This window comes from Epinephelus lanceolatus, chromosome 17 (assembly GCF_041903045.1).
Source record: "Epinephelus lanceolatus isolate andai-2023 chromosome 17, ASM4190304v1, whole genome shotgun sequence".
NCBI classification, from domain to species: domain Eukaryota; kingdom Metazoa; phylum Chordata; class Actinopteri; order Perciformes; family Serranidae; genus Epinephelus; species Epinephelus lanceolatus.
The window spans coordinates 22,756,756-22,776,047 of record NC_135750.1 but is presented as its reverse complement, the minus strand read 5'-3'; the positions used below and the strand labels follow the sequence as shown (position 1 = coordinate 22,776,047).

At 42.1% G+C, this 19,292-nt stretch overlaps 1 protein-coding gene across 1 annotated transcript in view; it reads left to right on the top strand.

Moving 5' to 3' along the window:
* The first annotated feature begins 1,286 nt into the window (after positions 1–1,286).
* antxr1d (ANTXR cell adhesion molecule 1d) overlaps positions 1,287–19,292 on the top strand; it is a 29,802-nt gene continuing 11,796 nt past the window's right edge. Inside the window, exons 1-11 of the mRNA XM_033612747.2 lie at positions 1,287–1,643; positions 8,847–8,918; positions 9,002–9,073; positions 9,438–9,519; positions 10,099–10,129; positions 10,215–10,288; positions 11,511–11,579; positions 11,671–11,751; positions 11,873–11,933; positions 17,138–17,236; positions 17,379–17,448. Coding sequence (XP_033468638.2) covers positions 1,486–1,643; positions 8,847–8,918; positions 9,002–9,073; positions 9,438–9,519; positions 10,099–10,129; positions 10,215–10,288; positions 11,511–11,579; positions 11,671–11,751; positions 11,873–11,933; positions 17,138–17,236; positions 17,379–17,448 — 869 coding nt within the window. The 5' untranslated portion in view covers positions 1,287–1,485. The remainder of the gene's footprint in view (positions 1,644–8,846; positions 8,919–9,001; positions 9,074–9,437; positions 9,520–10,098; positions 10,130–10,214; positions 10,289–11,510; positions 11,580–11,670; positions 11,752–11,872; positions 11,934–17,137; positions 17,237–17,378; positions 17,449–19,292) is intronic.

The window sequence follows — 19,292 nt, the reverse complement described above, 5'->3', positions numbered from 1 at the left end:
GCAGTGGACATACTGTGCACTACATACGAACAAGAGTTACATTTTCACCTGTAAAACAGTGTACAACAAATTAAATATAATGTGCTCTCTCTTAACTGCGTGTAAGCTGCACAGTTTCCTAAAGCCTTGATCTTAGGGGATCACATCCTGCGGAACAAGACCTCACACACGCCTGTGCCAGCCTGCAGTTAGTCAGATAGAAATCATTATAATGTGTGCAAGGAGCTCTTCTGACATCTTATTGTCTCCTATGGTTTTAAAAGAACAGTCACTCCACTATTTGCACTTTGCGCAACAGATAAACAGAGTATCCAAGTCTATCCACGCTATGTGGGACAGTTTTTGGTCACATCTCTGGAAACAATAAGTGCAGGACACGAGAGTTGCACGAGTGGTAGAAGTTGTCCCGACTAATGTGGGCATTTTGGAAATTGCAAAATTGGCCACTGTTACATGACATGATGCAGGGTGGTCTGGGTTTGCCACCGGGCAAATGCATTATTCATAAACTAAATGTTTCTGTCTAATGAGCATTTAATGGATTATTCTGCATCAAAGCTTTGGTTTGGGTAAATGACCTGGTGGTTATAGAGCCAACTTTCTGTAATGAGGAAGCGGGAACACATGAAAGCCTCCAACTGTCGGTAGCTACAGTATGATTACACTATAGGCTGGGAGATGTTTTGTTTCATGTCGGATTTTAGTCGCTTATCGCATTGCATTGTGTTGGGAAGTTTGATGACAATCTCAGGAAGACTCTGAAAAGCTGTCATCATCACATCCTGCCCTTGGTCCATTTGCATTCAGGCCTATAATTTCTGTCTTTGCAGTTCTACTGTTGTTCATTTGAGAGCGAAGGGTCAAAAATTTAAGTATTGATCATTAAAAGCAAACTTATTTTATCTATTCGGCCTGCCTGTTTGATTTGACAAATTCAAAATAATCATAAAGCAAAAGCAAAAAATATTGAGTAGAAATGTTGCATCATATGAATTGAATCATTTGAATTAATCAAGTCTAAATAAAAAAAAAAAAAAAAAGAATAATACATCTGATTTATAATCCTCTAATCCTGTTTCATAAATAAAAAAGACAGGATGTTTGTTCCCATTCTCAAACAGTCTGTCATTTTGCGTAACACCACCCAGACAGATAATCTGCTTCCTATTTCTCATGATTTGTGTTACATTTTTTTCTGTGTAAAAGTGGAGTTTTGTGTCTCTCCTCGGGTGTCGCTCCTCTCCTCCATCCTGCCCTACTCCACTGCTTTTTTTTCTCTTCCTCAGCTGAAAGAGAAGAGTTGGGAGAGCCCGGCTTCAACTGAACACGACTCCTGTGGGCTGAATGCGCCCAACCTAACAGGACGGAACAGCCAGAAAACAGCGCGTTATACACACGCACTCGACCCAGAAACAGCTGATAGAGAGAAAATGTGAAGATCTGTAGTTGTCACAGTGCTGGAGTAGTCAACAGTAACCGGGAAAGATGGCGAGGACACAGACTCGCATGTTCCTCGCCTTGGCTTTGCTGGGAATTTTCTTCCTCGATGTCTCGGTGAAAGGGGAGCTGCAGGGAGAGCAACAGGAGGAGGAGGAGGAGAGGTCCTGTCAGGGAGCCTTCGACCTCTATTTTGTCCTGGACAAGTGAGTGTCCGATATTATTTACGGCTTTGTTACTTTCCCATCGCTGCGCATTGCCATGCAACCGCCCAGTTGTTTGGAAACGCGGAGCGCATCAGTCAGATTCAGGCTCTGTTGTTATGGCGGCACTAAAGAAAAGTCACCTACAAGTTTGAAGTTGTAAATTCAGAAGTCCGGCCTTCATCAGTTTGACCTTTGTATCATAAAATCACTCCTAAATAAGAGCAGTTTCTTGTTTAATGGAACACAGAAACCACGTTCAAAGCCATTTCAACTCTTGTTGTTTATCTTTAAGTGTCTTTTCGCGCATGTTTCTAGCACTGTATTTGAAGAAGGAGGAATATTGCGGACATTAGGGCATGCTTTTCTTTTCTTTTCGTCCGGTTCAAATTGGAGAGGCAAACAGACTGAGCTTTTACCCACGGGATGTGGGCAGGGCGAGCAGGATGGATAGAGTTTCAGGCTGATGACGCCTGCGGACACAGCTGCAGCAGCTGCCCCACAGCGGTGCTATGTGGCCTGGTGATCCTTTAAACCGATGGTTCTCAACCTTTTCCACGCCAAGGACCCCCTAAATTGAATCAGATTTGGTCATGGACCCCCATTTGATACGATATGTCTTCAGGGACCATGCATCTGAGAAGATTTGGGTTATTAAATATGACTAAGAGCAGTTTATGTAGGCTAACAATGCAGTATATGAAACCTGTCATCAGAATAGTCATTCATGACCCTTACTCATATTGGACTCACTTCTAGCGAAAACTAAAAATAAACTGTTCCTTATATTTCTGGAGCCCCACTGGAAGTCCCCCAAGGACCTGGTTGAGAACCACTGTTCCTCTCTCCATCTACTAGGCTCATTGTATTCTGAAGCGGCCATCCTCAGTGACTAGAAGAAGGGCCCATTCTTTATTGTTTTTCTGCTGAAATCTGATTAGGTTAATGTTTTTACGGAACAAAAACATCATAAAACATGTATATTGGCACCACTTCCAGAGGTATGTTTTATAAGTTGTGACTAATGATGTTATCACAGGTTTACAAGCTATGTATTAATGTTTTATCCATCAGTTTTATAGCCGTTTGTAAGGACAACATTTGGGTTGCCAAGTTATGACAAGTATCCTCCTCCAGCTCCTCCGCCTCTGTAATTTAGTGCAAGTAGACACCTGCAATGGACAAGTCAGATTCAGGATGTGATGTATTTAATCTAGACCACCAGTGCTGGTATGGTGTACAAAAATAGTATAAAACGTCAACACAAAGGTAAACAACCAGAATAGATCTTCAATACAAAGTGAGTCATTTCAACCACTGACCCTCCAGAAAAAAATTAGTTACAGTTTAAGTCCCCTTTTAAAAGTATGTCTCATAAGCTGCACTGTATATAAAAGTGATGCAGCTGCATCCTTAGAAATGAACATTTATTTATTTTTTTAAGTATTTTGGGCATGTTTGTCTTCATTTGTTAGAAGTCAGTAGACAGGAAATGAGGAATGAGAGAGCGAGGATGACAAAGGTCCCCAGCATTCTTTGAACCAGAGACCTTGCCGTTACTTCCATGTCTTGGACCTCCAGGATATAAAGACGCCTGTGACCCTGTTTCCAACATTAATACCAACTCTTAGACTAACCCTACATTAGTCTTTAAATATCTGTTTGCCATTTGAAACACACTACTGCCTGCCCTGAAGCTTTTTGGTGGTACAAGGAAGGCACATTGGGCCAGCTCAAAGCCCCAACAAACATATCTAACTATCAAATCTTATAATGGTTAGATTTTTCAGGCTACATGATCACTGAGAATGTCTTTGTCACCTTTCTTGGCTGTGCACGCCTGTGACTATTCCAGTAGTTATCCATGTGTGATGGTATCTCTGTGGCCTCAGACTGTGCTGCTGTTCATAGCTGCTCAGACGTTATAATTGGCATTTTTGGCGTACCTTGGCTCCAGCTGCAAGGTGAGATTAAATGTGGATACAGAAAGATCAGACATGTCAAAACGTGCTAAGCGAGCAAAGAGACAGAGGGATAGAATGTCAACCAAAATAGCAAAAGGTACAGTTAAATTTGTTGCATCGTTTGTGCGGAGGAATAACAGGTTAAGATGTCAAAAGAATGAGAGCAGTGATTTAGTGGTGAAGCTGTTAAACACTGTGGTATCTGTGTATATCGTTTGGGAGTACGGTGAGGTAATGGTTTGAGTAAAAGGTCACTGTATGTCCTTGGTTGCCCCATGTGCACCATCTATGAGCTGGACACGTTGAGTGACATTTTACTTTGGTTTCAACACATTTGATGATCTTTCGGATGTCCACGGCGAACATCTGTCAGCCGCTCTTCAGTCTTTACCCTTTGCTTCAAAAAGATTCAGGGGAGCCTGGGGAGCGTGGCATGTCACGCACGGCCAAGTCTGTGGTACGCCTCTGTTTGTTTGACTGTCTGGACCTGCATGCTTCAGCAAGCCTTCAGGAAGCTTCTGCTCTTTTTTTTCCCGGGATGGCACCGACTTGTTGGGTGTTTTCCACATCTTAAATGCCACACAGTAACCTAATCTAATCTCCAGTGATAGAGAACAGAGCGAAATCACGCAAAAGGGATGTTTTTACACTTCTGCACTGATCCTCACCTCCTCACTGTTTGTCGTACTCACATGTTTGGCTTCACCTTCCACAGGGTTATGAGGCATGCTGGGTAGAATATGTGTGTGCTCCACTGGATGCATCTCAGCACACAGAATGAACATTAGAAAACATTCCTGCACTCCATGTCTGACCCACACCAAATACCAGGCTGCATTTTTCCTCTCTATCTGGTTGCCCACAAATAGAATAATAGGTGTTGTGTTATATGGCTGGGTTCTGAACAAGGATTTGTTTTCACTGGTCCATATACTTGCAGGCAAAAGGAAATCCTGCCCTTATATTATGCAGAGTTAGGAATGAAGGTAGAAAGGTGAGGACAAATGGACACTGGCAGTGATTTAGATCTGTAGCTCTCTGATAAAAGTAGCAAAGATAAGTTTACAGAACATGAACTGACTGAAGTTTGTTCTTCATTTGTTAAGAATGAGAACTTTCCTCTTGCAGTATTTAAAAGCAATTAAATTCATTCATACAGTGTCTGGGGGGAATGTTTTTATTAGTGACTAGTCTCTCAGTTATTTTCCTGATTAATTAAATAACATTTCATTCCCTTAAAATGTCAGAAAATAATGAAAAATGCACAGAGCCACGGGGCAATCAGTCCCTCCAGGATTTGGTGGTTGTTTTTTTTTTTGTTTGTTTTTTTGTATTGTTGCTGATTACTATGCCCGATTCCACGGACATTTTTCTAAAAAAAAAAATAAAAAATAAAAAAAATGCATGTGATGCATGTTATGTTGTTAGGCATTTTTGCAATTAAATTACAGGAGCAGGTTGAAAATTGCAAAAATATATGCAGTTTTTTGTGTATAATCCAAGGGTGTCGAAGTCATTTTAGTTCATTGGCCACATACAGCCCAATATGATCTCAGATGGGCCGGACCAATAAAATAAGTACCATCAGCTCCAATATTTTCCTTTGTGTGTGTGTGTGTGTAAAGAATTACACTCTGTAGATGTTCATTCTTTTATAAAACAGATGAACAGCCTGAGATGTCTTAAGAAAAATAAGTTCAGTTTCAACAGTATGTCTCAGTTTTTCCACGTTCAGTCAGTCTACTTCTTACTGTCATTACATGTGAATTTATCCATACATTTCCTGATACAGATTCTTTTGTACTGAAGCTGCTGATTGACAATATTTTGCACAATGTTCAGTATCTTTAAACATGGTCACAGTAAGTATTCATTGTTATATCAGTGAACTGTACTCTGGTCAGGGTGAAAAAGCCTCTGACACAGAATTGTTGAACTTGCTCTGAAACCTGGCACCTCTTAGTGTAGTCGGCTGGATTGGACCCTCAGGCGGGTCAGTTCTGGCCACCAGGCGTTTGACACCCCTGGTATAATCATTAAAATTAAGAGCAAATTTTTCTAAGTCTGTGGTTTATACACTAACGTTAGCACTGTGGATGTAACAGCCCCTGTTTTGGTGATTTGGCTTGTCTGTTGTCCGTGCATTTCAGCCATTCTCCAGCGATGTTTTGCAGTGGAAATGTGTTTATCAGTGATTTTTATTTGTATTCCACCACAACGTTGCAAGCGATGCAAAACCCCCGCTTTCATGCAGATCATCAGGGAATTGCCTTGCACGGTCTTTAGCAGTAATTTTTGTTGGTAAATGTGAGAGGTTATTTCTACATTTTCACAACCAGGAACAAGGAAGTGATTTTGGAGTGTGGTGGGGCTGCTATGATCGGTGAAACTCAGGGGAAACTACTATGATTGGTCTAATTTGTAGAAACGTTGCGGTGATTGAAAAAAATTGAAAGGTTGCACCAAATTCAGAGAGACTGATTGAATTTGCTTCTATTGTTGCAATCACAACATCCTGGAGGGGCTGGGTAATGAATCCTTTTTTTTTTGTTTTATCTGAGACAAAACCTAAAGACATAATACAGACAGCAAATATTTACATTTAAGAAGCTGCATGATTGACTGCAATAAAACTTCTACCCGTTAATTTCTGATCAATTAATTAGTTGAACAAAGAGGGCTTATAATACTACTCAGGTCAACTCCTCCTCAGTCATTCATTCACATATAAATATAGACTGGCGTTGGATCCATTTGCTGCACTCTGTTTGAGGAAGAGAACACTTTAAGGACTGGTAAACATGTTTTACTTTAGCAGTGTTTTAAGATGCCTTCTGTCCTGCTCACTGGATTAAAACTGAGCTTCTGTTGTGTGCCAGTAAACTCTGTGACTCTTAGGATGAGATAAATATTTTTTCAAACTGAGAGACTCCTTCCCCCAGGAGACTCCTCCAGGATCAGGGCTTTTATCATGGCCCTCCCTTCCAGGGGAAAGGATAAGTGGAGCAGGAAGCAACTGGTTAAATGAGAGGTACAAAAGAGCCATAGTGAGTCTAACCAGCTCAGACATTCACTGTGTTTATGACCTTATTACACACACACACACACACACACACACACAGCCCTGCCTTTTGCTGTGCGATGTTGCCTCCCTCAATGGACACTCACCACACACAGTCTGACACTCACACACACTCACACTCACATTTACCCCCCGCAGAGTGTTACTTCTGCGTCCCTCTGTTGCTCATGTCGCAGTCTTTTCACTCTGCAGACCTCCAACCTGTTGTTAGACTGGCTCTGCTCACTGGGACCATCTGTTCCCCCTCACACACTCACACTCACACACACAATCACATAAACACAAATACTAAAGGCTACACAAGCGGACACACACAGGCCAGCTGCCTGCTTCATGGTCCCTGCTAGAGGCGGACTGCTACATCTGTCCCTGTCTAACCTCAACCCTCTGGCCCAGCAGCAATTAGCCCCCATTAGCAGTCCCCTGGGATTGGGCTTCATTAAGGACACTGTCATGTACGCAGCAGCATCTAGCAGGCTAACCAGCAGCTTTCACTGCTCACAGGTTACAGTCCGAACTAATGGAATGTGACTGAGTGGCCAGAGGAATGTCCTCGAATGAGGAGCAGATAAACTGTCACGGTTGTTCCTGAAACATATAGTGGCCATTAAATCCAGTCTGTACATACTTGTATGCAAAACCTACACTACCTTTGAATCCTACCATTTGTTTTCTGAAGCTAAGGTGGGGCTCAAAAATTTCATTAAGGTATAGATTATGCAGCTCAGTCTCCCGGATGAAATGTTGGCTTTGCACATTTCTGCAAACCACAGTTATGTTACACTCACATGTTTCATACCAATGATGTCGTTCAGATTTTATTTTTATGAGCTGAGTTCATCATCAGAAGGAGGAGGGGGTGGTGGATGGCATGACACCTAAGGGGGACGGCTGCCAAGCAGCAGACCGCTGCTATACACCAACAAAAGCGGGATTTTTTAATGAGAGGCGGAGACATTTCCAGCTGTGACCAAACTGGGTATGTTGAGTCTGAACATGATCGTTTCCGTCCCCCTTACCAAACGGATTTTGTGACTAAGCCTATAACCACATTAACCACGGTGTTGTCACAACATGAAATTTGAATTTAAAACACAAAGAAATGTAAAGTTTCAACATATTGAAATGTAACATATCTGGGGTTTGCAGAAACGTACAATGTCAACTGAAGTACAGCATGCTAACATACTCTCTGGGTTTGAGCTAAATACTCGGATGACACAAGAATGTGGTAACAATAATGCATTTTTTTAAAGCACACGTATCATCAGGGGTGCCCGGTAGCTAAATGGTCAGAGTGGGTCATTCTAGGTACAAAGGCATTTTCTTTGCCGCAGCAGTCATGGGTTCGATTAGCTGTGTTCAATCTCTTACTCTTGTGATCAAAAAGGATCTAAAGCTCAATCCTGAGAAACTAAAAACCCATTTCCAGTTTAAACCCAACCCAAATTTGGTTTAAACTCTGCCCATTCCGAGTACAGATATGGATACGGACTGTGTACTGGCTCATCCCCAGTACTCACACTGATGATGAGGGTGTAAGTATGCTAGCACTGAACACAAGAGTACAGTCAAAGCTAATGATTGTCATTAGTTTTAAAAGTACTGGTCTCATAAACCAAGTATTTGGACAAATCAAAATTCTGACCGGATGATGGCACTAGATGAAAGTTTAGGATCCACAAAGTTATTACAGATCATCTTGTGGCGGACATGAATGTCTGAACCAAATTTTATGGCAATCCATTTAAAAGAAACATTTCACTCAGGACCACAAAAGTTGACCTCGTGTCACAACAAGATGATAGGTCAGTAGGCTTCATCCTCTTGAGAATGTCTACAAAATTTCATGGCAATCCATCCAAAGGTTTTTGAGATAATTTAGTCTGGACCAAAGTGTCTGACAGACCAGCATTGCGCTCCCTAGCATGGATAAAAACTGCCGTAGTTTCACTGTCAGTTTTGTTTTGAGTTTATCAGATGAAAAACATTTACATTTTCAAATGAATAAGCCCAAACCCCCTGTGAGTTCTGGGCATGTTTCTCAGTAATGCTCCATTTAATTAAATTAAATTGAATTGGCTGTGGCTGATGATAATTAGTCATCTGTGGCAACATCCCACTGTTTCCTTATAAGGTTGTGTTTTTGTTGTTTTTCAGATCTGGAAGTGTGAAGAATCACTGGATAGAGATTTACTCCTTTGTGGAGCAGCTGGCAGAGAAGTTTATCAGGTACTCGCCGGATTAGTCATTCAAGAATTTGGGTGTTTTTCTGTTTTTGGCCGTTTTAATGTAAAACAACTGTGTGTTTGCAGCCCCATGCTGCGAATGTCCTTCATTGTCTTCTCCACACGAGGAAACATCATCCTGAAATTGACGGAGAACAGGTGAGACACACACCTGTACTATCACTGTCTGGGTTTGCACTACACTTCCAGACATGTCCCCTCTTGTTGTTTCTATCTTTGGTTTTCCAGACCTCTCTTAACATATTTTCCCACAACTCAGAATTTAACTGCTTTACAAATCTTATCCAGTTTTAAGCAACCTACTAACACAAAGCATTGCATTCAGTCAACTGAGGATGACTTTGGCTGAGGACTGGATACTACCTGAGCCACACAATTACTTTCCAACTAAAACCATTCTCCCTCTTTCTAACTTCAGCACTGTAAATATTTCTTTGTCTTTTCCTAAGAGCAGCTTTCTTCCAGTGTATTTTATCAAGGACTCTGTCTGTTTACTCTACAGGGAAGCCATCACTGGAGGCTTAACAGCTCTGAGAAGAGTTATCCCCGGAGGAGACACATTTATGAACTTAGGCCTGGAGATGGTAAGGATGAAGCTGAGAACCCAACACGTTGGCAAAGCCAGCCCCAAATCTCACGAGCTTAGTCCTCGCTACAAGATTTTATTCTGGAAAATATTCACTGAGGATTAACTGAGCCTGGCAGCTGGAACCAGGGCCAATTAGATTAGTACTGTATGAGGAGTGGCTCGGATCATGAATGACTTGCTGCTTCTTGAAACTGCTGAGCTTTCTGAATGACTGTTTAAGTGAGGCATTGTAAGATAAAGCATGATTCCACACTCCCATGTGGCCTAATTCTCATTTTCAATTCGGTCAGCAACATGTTTTGGTGGTTTTAATTTTAACAACATTTCCAGATGGTATCTTAGTTTGAAAATATAAAACAAAGATTAATCAGGTGTGGGAAGGGTTCATGTTGACGTCCTGAGTGAGGAGCCTCACCAGGCCACACTGAACAAAGTGACATTTGTGAGCTGGCTTTCTGGCAATATCAGCATGCTTCTAACCAGTACAGATGATTGTAATCTCTCACACTTGTTTTATTTTTAGTTAATTTAACTGGTTCATAATCTTGACTATTTAACTACTTTGTGATTGCAGGCTAATGCACAGATATACCAAGAGAAGCACGGTAAGCTCTGTTTAATATTCTCATTGCATTTGCCTACATTTAGTGTGTTGTTTCAGAGAACATTAGAGAGTTTTGTGTTCTGCAGGGACAGCCAGCGTTATCATCGCTCTGACGGACGGAGAGCTGAATGAGTGGCAGTTTGACACAGCTCAGCGAGAGGTAAGATGGGTTATAAAGTAGAGGGGCGTCTGAAATGGATAGACAAAATAATGTGAACACTTGATGAGAAAGGACTGGAATGACTTGCAAACATTGCCCCAGGGGTGAGTCTTGTTACTGTAGGTAGCAACTTTTCGTTTACTGTGCTCTGTACTTTGTGAGATTTGTATTTTTTAAAACTGTTTCCCTTCATATATTAAATAATTTCACTGTTTATTTTTGGTGCACTTGCAATGAAGTTAATGACTCGCCCTCTTTGGTGCTCCATTGATCGTTTTACATGACTTTAATGATTTAAGATTGAGTACCACACTGAACACGTGGTAAATCTTGCTATTTTTTTAGTTGCCTGTTTGTGAATAATACATTTTTGGTTAAAAAAAAAAAAACAAAAAACAAAAAAAAAACATGGACTGGCCAGCTCACTCACAGGCAGGCAGTCCAAAAAATGCATCCAAGGCACTCTGACTGTAGTTAACAATCCTTTATTAATACATGGATAGCTGAAATCCGTGAGCTAGAATCTTCATCAGGGTGTAACATGCATTGGAAAGAGGTGTGCATTTTAAGAGCTCATGTGAGGGCCATGTGACACAGGTCACATGATATATTGGTGTAGCCTTACTAGACAAAAAAAAAAACACATTGACAGACATGAAAATGATATAAATGTATACTTAAATTAATGAACATATTTAGTAACAAGAAAAAAGGAAATAAAAAGGAAACAACAGTGAAGTAAAGTAAAAATTGTTATATATTGTGACATGTCTACACATAAAGTGGCAGAAATTGAAAAGGTGAGCTATGTCACAGGACCCTCACATGAGCTCTTAAATTGCACACCTGTTTCTGATACATTTTACACCCTGATGAAGACTCACTAGTCGAAACACGTTCGTTATCCAAAGGATTTTTAACTACCATCAGAGTGCCTCGGATGCATTTTTGGACTGCCTGCCTATGATATGGAGTGAGCTGGCCAGTTGTTGTTTTTTTTAAGTGAATCTTTGCCCCATCCTTGAAGAGCACCTGATTTTGCTACACTATGCTATGCTACATCAGAGCTAATGTGCTTCATGTCATCTAGCTCCTGTGTACAATTTCTACCATGAGGACTGAGAGGGTCTGATGTGTTTTTGGGAGATTTATTTGCCTCCAAGAGCCGACCAAAGTCTTTTAAGGCTCACTGCATTTTGGTTTATTTGTTCTGTTTTTGCAGGCTCAAAGAGCAAGGTCCATGGGAGCCATTGTTTACTGCGTAGGGGTCAAAGAGTTCAATCAGACGCAGGTAGGATCCGCAGCAGGATATTGAAGATGCTGCGAATACGTAGAAAAGCAAATAACATTTTTTTTCTTGCTGTGTCTGTTTGTTTTTCTAGCTTGCAACTATTGCAGACACCGTGGAGCATGTGTTTCCTGTATGGGGAGGCTTCCAAGCACTGAGAGGAATCATTGACTCAGTATGACACATACTGTACTGTACATACCACATGTATACAGATACACACTCATCCACACACACAGATTAACACAATTATATTATTATTAAATTGCCTTGTGCCTGTGTTTTTCTTCTCTCAGATCATCAAGAGGTCCTGCATTGAGATTCTAGCAGCAGAGCCGTCCAGTGTGTGTGCAGGAGGTAAGAGGTGTGAGGTGCAAGGGCTTCCCCTCCTTGTTAAGGACCGGGGCAGTCACGGTGTGCGATTGTGTCAGATGACAGTCATCTAAAGCCTCTGGAGTGGAACATGAGGTTGAGTAATCACATGGACGCTTATGACCGCGGAGTGACAGAGAGCGTATTGTCATTCACGGCCGGGGGAAATTAGCATAGCTGCTTCAGCACAGCGTGTGTGCAAAAAGGAGAAGAGGGGGGGACGGGTGTTGGTCAAAGGAATTAGCCGTGAATCTTTAAGCATGGCTGCTTCTCTGGCCTAGTTTGCCACATCGTATATATTAAATTGCTGTTTCATCCCTGTCCTCCTTCTCACCTCTTCTTCCATGTCCAGCTCTTCTGCTTCTGGACAGCAGCTTCAGGAAGTAAGAAACAGGATAACAGCGAAGAGAGGGAGCTGTTATGTGCAGTAGCCAGCAGGATGGATGGGCTTTGACATGACCTTATTAGGACTCACTTAAGAGAGTGCATTTGCAGCAGTGCTACCAGGGCGACCAATGGAGATTAGCATCCATTATAGGGTATGAAGGACAGGAAAGGATATGGAGAGGAGGGGAGAGGATTTTTAGAGCAATGAAAATGTTGCCTTTAAAGGACAAATATGAGGAAGGAATAATAAAGAGTCACAGTAGTACCCATGTGATAATTACTGGTCTGTTGAAAGAGCCTCAGTGTGTCACTCGACATGTGCCCAAATATCCTGCAACAGCCTCATTTATTATTCGATTGATGAACAGCCTAATGGTCAGTGAACTAAGAAACCGAGGACCCACTTTAGCCAAAGCCGATTCTGGTCTAATTAACTAATGGCAAGAACTGTAATGGGCTGATGCGTATAGTGTGCTGCCTTTGTTGTAACATGATGTGTATGAATAATATACAACTCTTATTTTAGACATCAAATAATCAGAGCCAGAACTGTCTTGCAGTGTGCCAGTGCTGGAGAAAGGTCTGACTGAACCCATCGACACTATGTGTTGTTTGTATTTCTATAAACAAGGTTAGCCCAGAATGCAGAAAGGAGGCCCTTGGAATATAAATATCAGGAGGAATATGGGGTGGCATTAAAATGGCGAAAATCCCCACAAAAGAAAATGCTGCATAAAACATTAAAAGACGTTTTAGCCAAGCAGCAACCTCCAGGGCTGACAAATGAAGCCAACACAGAAGTGCCAAAAACTGCAGTTCCTCTAATGGCCACTTGGGGCTGGCTCCAAAGTGAATCAATCCCCATAGACACCAGTGTTAAAATACCAAACTTTACAGCAGAAATAAACATGTTTACAGCCAAAATGCTGAACTCAAGGCTTCAAAACAGGAGTCCACCAGGTCCCTAGGAACGCCACTCAGCCTTGCTTCCATGTTTTTTCCAGTGGTCACTCACAGTATCGCAGTGAAAAAATCCCCTGCAGCCCAAAAAGCATTTCCGCCCTAGACTACGAATGCAAAAGAGATGTCTGTAAAACTGTTGACAGGACACCTCGAAATGCAATCAAGGTCAATAATGATTCTTTCTATTATGAATTTTTGATCCATGAAGGTTTTATTTGTTAAACAATCCTCAAACAGAGAAAAGCGATTTAAAAATCTGTGACACCATCACAATGTCTCTCAAAGACTATGATCCAAGGGGGAACTTGCAGGCGTGGCCAGTGGGAAAAACACTACTGCGCATATTCAGTAAGCCGCATATTGTGGAAGTGAAACTAGAAACTTTTTTTGGCATATGCGCCAGGCAAGCAGTTCCATTGAACTGAATAAGGTGCCATCATCCGGTATCTAGTTATTATCATAAATCTATGTAGTCCATAAACCAATGGGTGACATCATGGTAGCTACATCCATTATTTTGGACAGGCTATGATTTTAGCGTGTAGGTTGCTAGCCCAGAGGATGATGTTTCACACACCTGGAAATAGGTATGGCTTTGCACGACTAGTTTCATGTAGCGACACGATAGGGATTTTGAAAACGGTAACATGCAGAAAGCAGAAGGGGAGGTAAATCCCCTCTCAAATAAACGGCCAATGGCAGGCTTATATCCACAATCTACATCCTGTAAGCCAGACTAGACATCTAATGCTTACGTTTTACACTTATGGTTGGCTTTAAATTGTCCTGTGGAGAAATAACTGGTATGTCTGTCCCTGCCTCAAAGCTTATTCTTGCAGTATAATGTGATATAATGTTACTGGCAAGCATTTAGAAAGAGGATGCTTGTATTTGGAACATCAAGATTGTGGACATGATTCCTTTTGAGGTCTGAATATAATCATCTACCCACATCCATCCATCCTGCATTTACATATAAGTACACACTGACATATTGCATAGGTATTGTGACAGTCTTGCTCTCTGTCTTTCTCTGTGCCTGCATGTAGTCACATACCATACATGCTTTACACCAACACACACGTAAAGATGTCCTTTAGTCAGCACACACACACACACACACACACACACAAACACACACATCCAAAAGCACATGTACACACATGTCCCTCACATTGATGTGAAGTGACCAGACCGAGCTGCCTGCAAACAGGCCATCAGACTGGACAGTGAACGTTGGGCCACACTATCAGACATGACAGCACTGATTCCCCACACACACATACACACACACACACACACACACACACACTGAGAGGACAATGAGAGTTAGGCCTTAGATCTAACATGACAGCAGGGATTGCTGCTTTCATTAACGTCTGACCCTTTCCTCCCTGTTGTTCCATCCTCCTTTGCCCCTCCCTGCCCTTCACTGTCCCGTCGCACTAACGTGATTGAAGAGCCGCCGTTCGGACAAGCCCGTAGCCCATTTTCTCCACGTGAACAAGACACACATGCATGTACGTGTGTATAGTCGCACACATTCATACACATCTAATCCTTGTCAAACGCTCAGGTGTGGATGTAAATGGACATGTGGCCACGGAGGCAGGCAGAGAGCAGAGAACAGAAGCATATGTGTTGAACATGTCGGCAGGGAACCACCAGTCTGTGCCCACCATGTGTCTGACAGCACTGACCTTTTAGTGTGTGTTTGTGTCATAGTGTGTTCAGATTTTGTTGTTTTGTACCCATCAGTGATTAGTAAGATTAGATGGATAAAACATCTGTGGAAAAATCGATACATCATAATTGACAATGGTAATTTCTAGCAAATATTTTGGTCGGGAAATATTCAGGATGACTCAGGATTTAATATTTGAATGAATAAAACCATTCTCTGCTAAATGTTAAGCGGTTACATGTAGTTATAAAGCAATGCACTACTTAATGACTGAGGAAAAAAACACAATTTTCTATTTCATTTTCTACTTTTAAAAGAGAGGACAATAATCAGACTCAAAATTAGACAGTTGTCATATGAATAATATCTGCCATGTACCATTTCCAAGTTGTGTGTTTTTGTGTGTGTGCACATGTGTCCTGTCACAGTGCAGCTCATGCTGTTTGATGGTAACATTGTGTGAAAGGGAGATGACTGCTAAAGCAGCCAAGGCACTGAGCATTAGGAATGAGTAGTTCTAAGACCTCCAATTACGTTGCACATTGTTGTGGCTGCAAACCACATAAACCATCAGTTTATGTGAAAATTAATACAATGCAAGTTGTATATGATTATATTATATAGATGTAATTTATTGTTCTGATTGTTGCGGCTGTGTTTTATAGTAAAATTGGGGCAGGAGGAGAGAAGACACGGGGCATTGGGAACAGTAAATGATGAGGCTGTCTGTAATAAGATGTGCGGTTAATCGGGTGGTGTGTGTTTGTGTGTGTGTATACACATGGAGAATCTGAGTCTGGCTGAGGAAATGACATGAGCAGTACTGACAAGTTGCAAGTCATTGAACATCTGTAAATAAGCGCGCACACACAGATAGACACAGTTGTATGAGGTCATCTGTGCACAGTTGCAGAATATCAGAAATTTCACTTACAGAAGGTTTTATCTTTTTGAGGCTGCACTGTCTGTACAAACTAAGATGCAGCATGTTCAGTTGTGTTTATTATCTTTATTATATGTGTAATATGTATACAACTTATCCCTGTTTTGCGAGAGCTTGACTTCCATCTGCCTGCTAGATCACCACTTTTCCTCCTGGATTTTCTCCAACAACAAATCTGCACTCTTAACATTTTAACAGCATCTGTAAACATGCAGAGATGTGCAGGCAAATGTAAAGTGCTGTTTGTTTTCTCCACTCAGCTCTGCCTCTGTTTGTGTATCTGTATTTATGGCTTTTCATAGCAGCCTGTCTGACCTTTAAGGGAACACTGTCGCATACACACCCGGTGATGTTTTTATCCAGTGATCTTCACGCTGGAGCTTTAAATGTTAAAGGTGTGGCAAACGTTCACTTCTGTTAGCCTGGATAATGCTAGAGGAAAGCTCGGTGCACAGCCAGAGACCACACACACACACACACACACACACACACACATGTCCACATTCACATGCATGCACACATTCATGCATGCACATACTGAACACATGCACATGCACACATACAGTATGTACACTACATTGCATACAGATGCATACAGACATGTGTTAATGGTGCCATAGGTAAGGTCAGACCTACTGTGACAGTGCTGTGCTGTTGTCAGCCCTGCAGGCATGTTTTTAAGCAAGTGTTTTTTTCCCGCTCTCTAACATATGCTGGGTAGCAGCCACATAGACACTACAGCATATGCTGGCAAGCCTCTGTCAGTGCGCTTTAACAGCGCCTGAGGGAAACTAAAGGTCAGCAACGCGCACACACACACACACACACACACACATGCGCACACACCTCCTGGCTACTGCACAGCACATATGTGAATAGCAGCACTTTTAGCATTAGCACCATCGGAGCTTATTATGGCCTTTCCACACATACACACAGGGGCACACAGATATAAACAAGCAGTAATGAGGCATGCACAAGTTTCTCCTGCTTAAGTTGAGCACATCAGAGAAAGGGAATGGCTGCCAGCACTCACCATAATGGCAGACTAGAAATTTTCTCCCACTTCAAACCAAATTAGGAGACCCATTTTGATCTTTTATATCTCTCTCATACAGCTGAAAATATGTTTATGTTACCGTTGTTTTGCACAAGTGTGCATATTGCCAATCATTTCTGATGGTGCCTACTCACTGTTGGTTTTTGTCACAGAGAGTTTCCAGGTGGTGGTGAAGGGCAATGGGTTTCTTCATGCCAGAAATATTGACCAGGTCCTCTGCAGCTTCAAACTGAATGATACACTCACTGTGGGTGAGTTCTGCAAACAAACACAAGCACATACAAGCTGTAATGCATCATGGGATTCTGTGTTTGGCTTGTGCATTTAAGAAGAATTAGGGAACATGTTAAAATGTCTGCTATATAAAGTGTGATTTTGTTTCTCCCTGTGCAGATGAGAGACCAGCTGGAATAGAGGATACCTTCCTGCTCTGTCCCGCTCCTGTTGTAGAGGAGGTTGGGAGGTAAGCTGTACATCTCTTCTGGCTCTCACTGCCTCTTTCACCCCCCACATTCTTTCTCAGCTATCACTCCAGTTGCCAAACTCTCCATGTTCAGCTGTAACACTCTGAGCCCAGATATTTGCCAGCTGCACGCAAGTTTGGTGTGGACACAGAAGACCGCTGTCCTTGAACAAATTAGGGCCAAAGTCATTGAGTGTCTGTGATCAATCAGTGTTTGTCACAGCTAACGAAGCCAGACACCAATCACAGGGGGACAACAGGAGTAGAGCCCAGGAACATGACTTAATGAGAGCCTGCTGGAGAGGACCTTCGCAACCGTCTATGTGTGTGTATGTCTTTGTGCATTTGCGTGTTGTGTGATGTATCCCAATCTCTGTCTGACACTTTGGGAGAGCGAAAGTGTGAGTGGAGTCGGTGGGGCAGTGTAAAGTTTCCTCTGAGGGCTTCCAGCTTTGCTCTTGGGGATTCAGAGCAGAAGTTTCTAGTGGGGCAGACAGAGCGATGCTGTGAGCGGAGCTCGGAGAGGACCGAGACCCGGCAGCCTTCCTGTCCCTGCTGCCTGCAGTCCTGTGCATAATTATACACTCCGGCCTGCGGCCTCAGACACCTCCCAGTCATCATCTGTCTTGTTGCTGTCATTCAAATTTCTAGTGTGATTTGAGCTTGTCTTGTCTGCCAGTGAAAAGTACTGCTTTGATGGGGAAGTACTATTCAGAGATGGGGAAAGAAGAAATGTAGTTTTCACACTGTGGCAACAGGGAGATTTAAGAGTCTGTCACCTACAGTATTATTTCACTTACACATTTTAGCAGACGTGACACATGGAATTTTAATTGTACCTCACAGGGTAAGTATTGGGGGACTGACAAAAAGACAGCAACAATTCACCTCAGTCACAATCCATTAATAGTTGTTTACACTGTGGCATTGATGCAGGTGGGGCTGCTCATCCTGAGAGCAGAGCAAAACAGGGAGCATCATTACACACTGCAATGGTGCCTGAAGAAGACATCCTTCCATATAACCAAAGCCCATTAGAGCAGAGTTAGCACTGCCTCAACACCCTGAGTGCTAGTAAAGAGGAAGTCAACTGTGAATGGCTGAAGGGCCCAGGGAGGAGGCCAACAGCTGGCTTATGAGTTCTGGACTGTGGTGCAGTAACGTGCAGATAGATTTGGAAATATGTAGAGAAGTGAGAGTGCCACTGTGCAGGCTGGACAGGTGTCATGTACTGTTGTGTGCCAAAATAGTGCTGTTTCTGGTCCTCTCAACAAAATCCCCCCTTTCATCACCTGAGATCATCACGTTTTCTATTTGACAATTAAAATGATCAAAACACATACTAAAATATTAACAGCTGCAAACAGTCCACCTTTCAACAGACAAAACAAGCTAATCAAGAACATCTTCTTGGGTGCTGTTAAATTGTGATGGTCAGTTTTCACAAGTTTGTTTGTTATTTAGAGTAATAATCCCAAAGATTTCCATTTGAAAAAATGTCAGTTAAGTCACTACCTATCTCCAAAATGAGGTAATACAATGGTGAGCCTGATGAAAGCAAGGGCTTACATTTCTTTTAAGCACATATGGGGGTCACATATGAAACAGGGGGTTTGGGTGTCCTCCACCTGAAAATTGGAGTGTCAACATGTAATTTCCTGCATTCTGGGGAATTTTATGCACCAATATATGCCTTGTCTGCATCAAATTATGTGCTCTGCTGAATTCATGATTTTATTGGGGGGCAAAAACACACATGTTCTAAATATTGAGGGGGGGGGGGGTGTCCCCCCGTAATATCTACACCAATGGATGAAAGTCTGTAGCGACATTTCTGGGAAAAT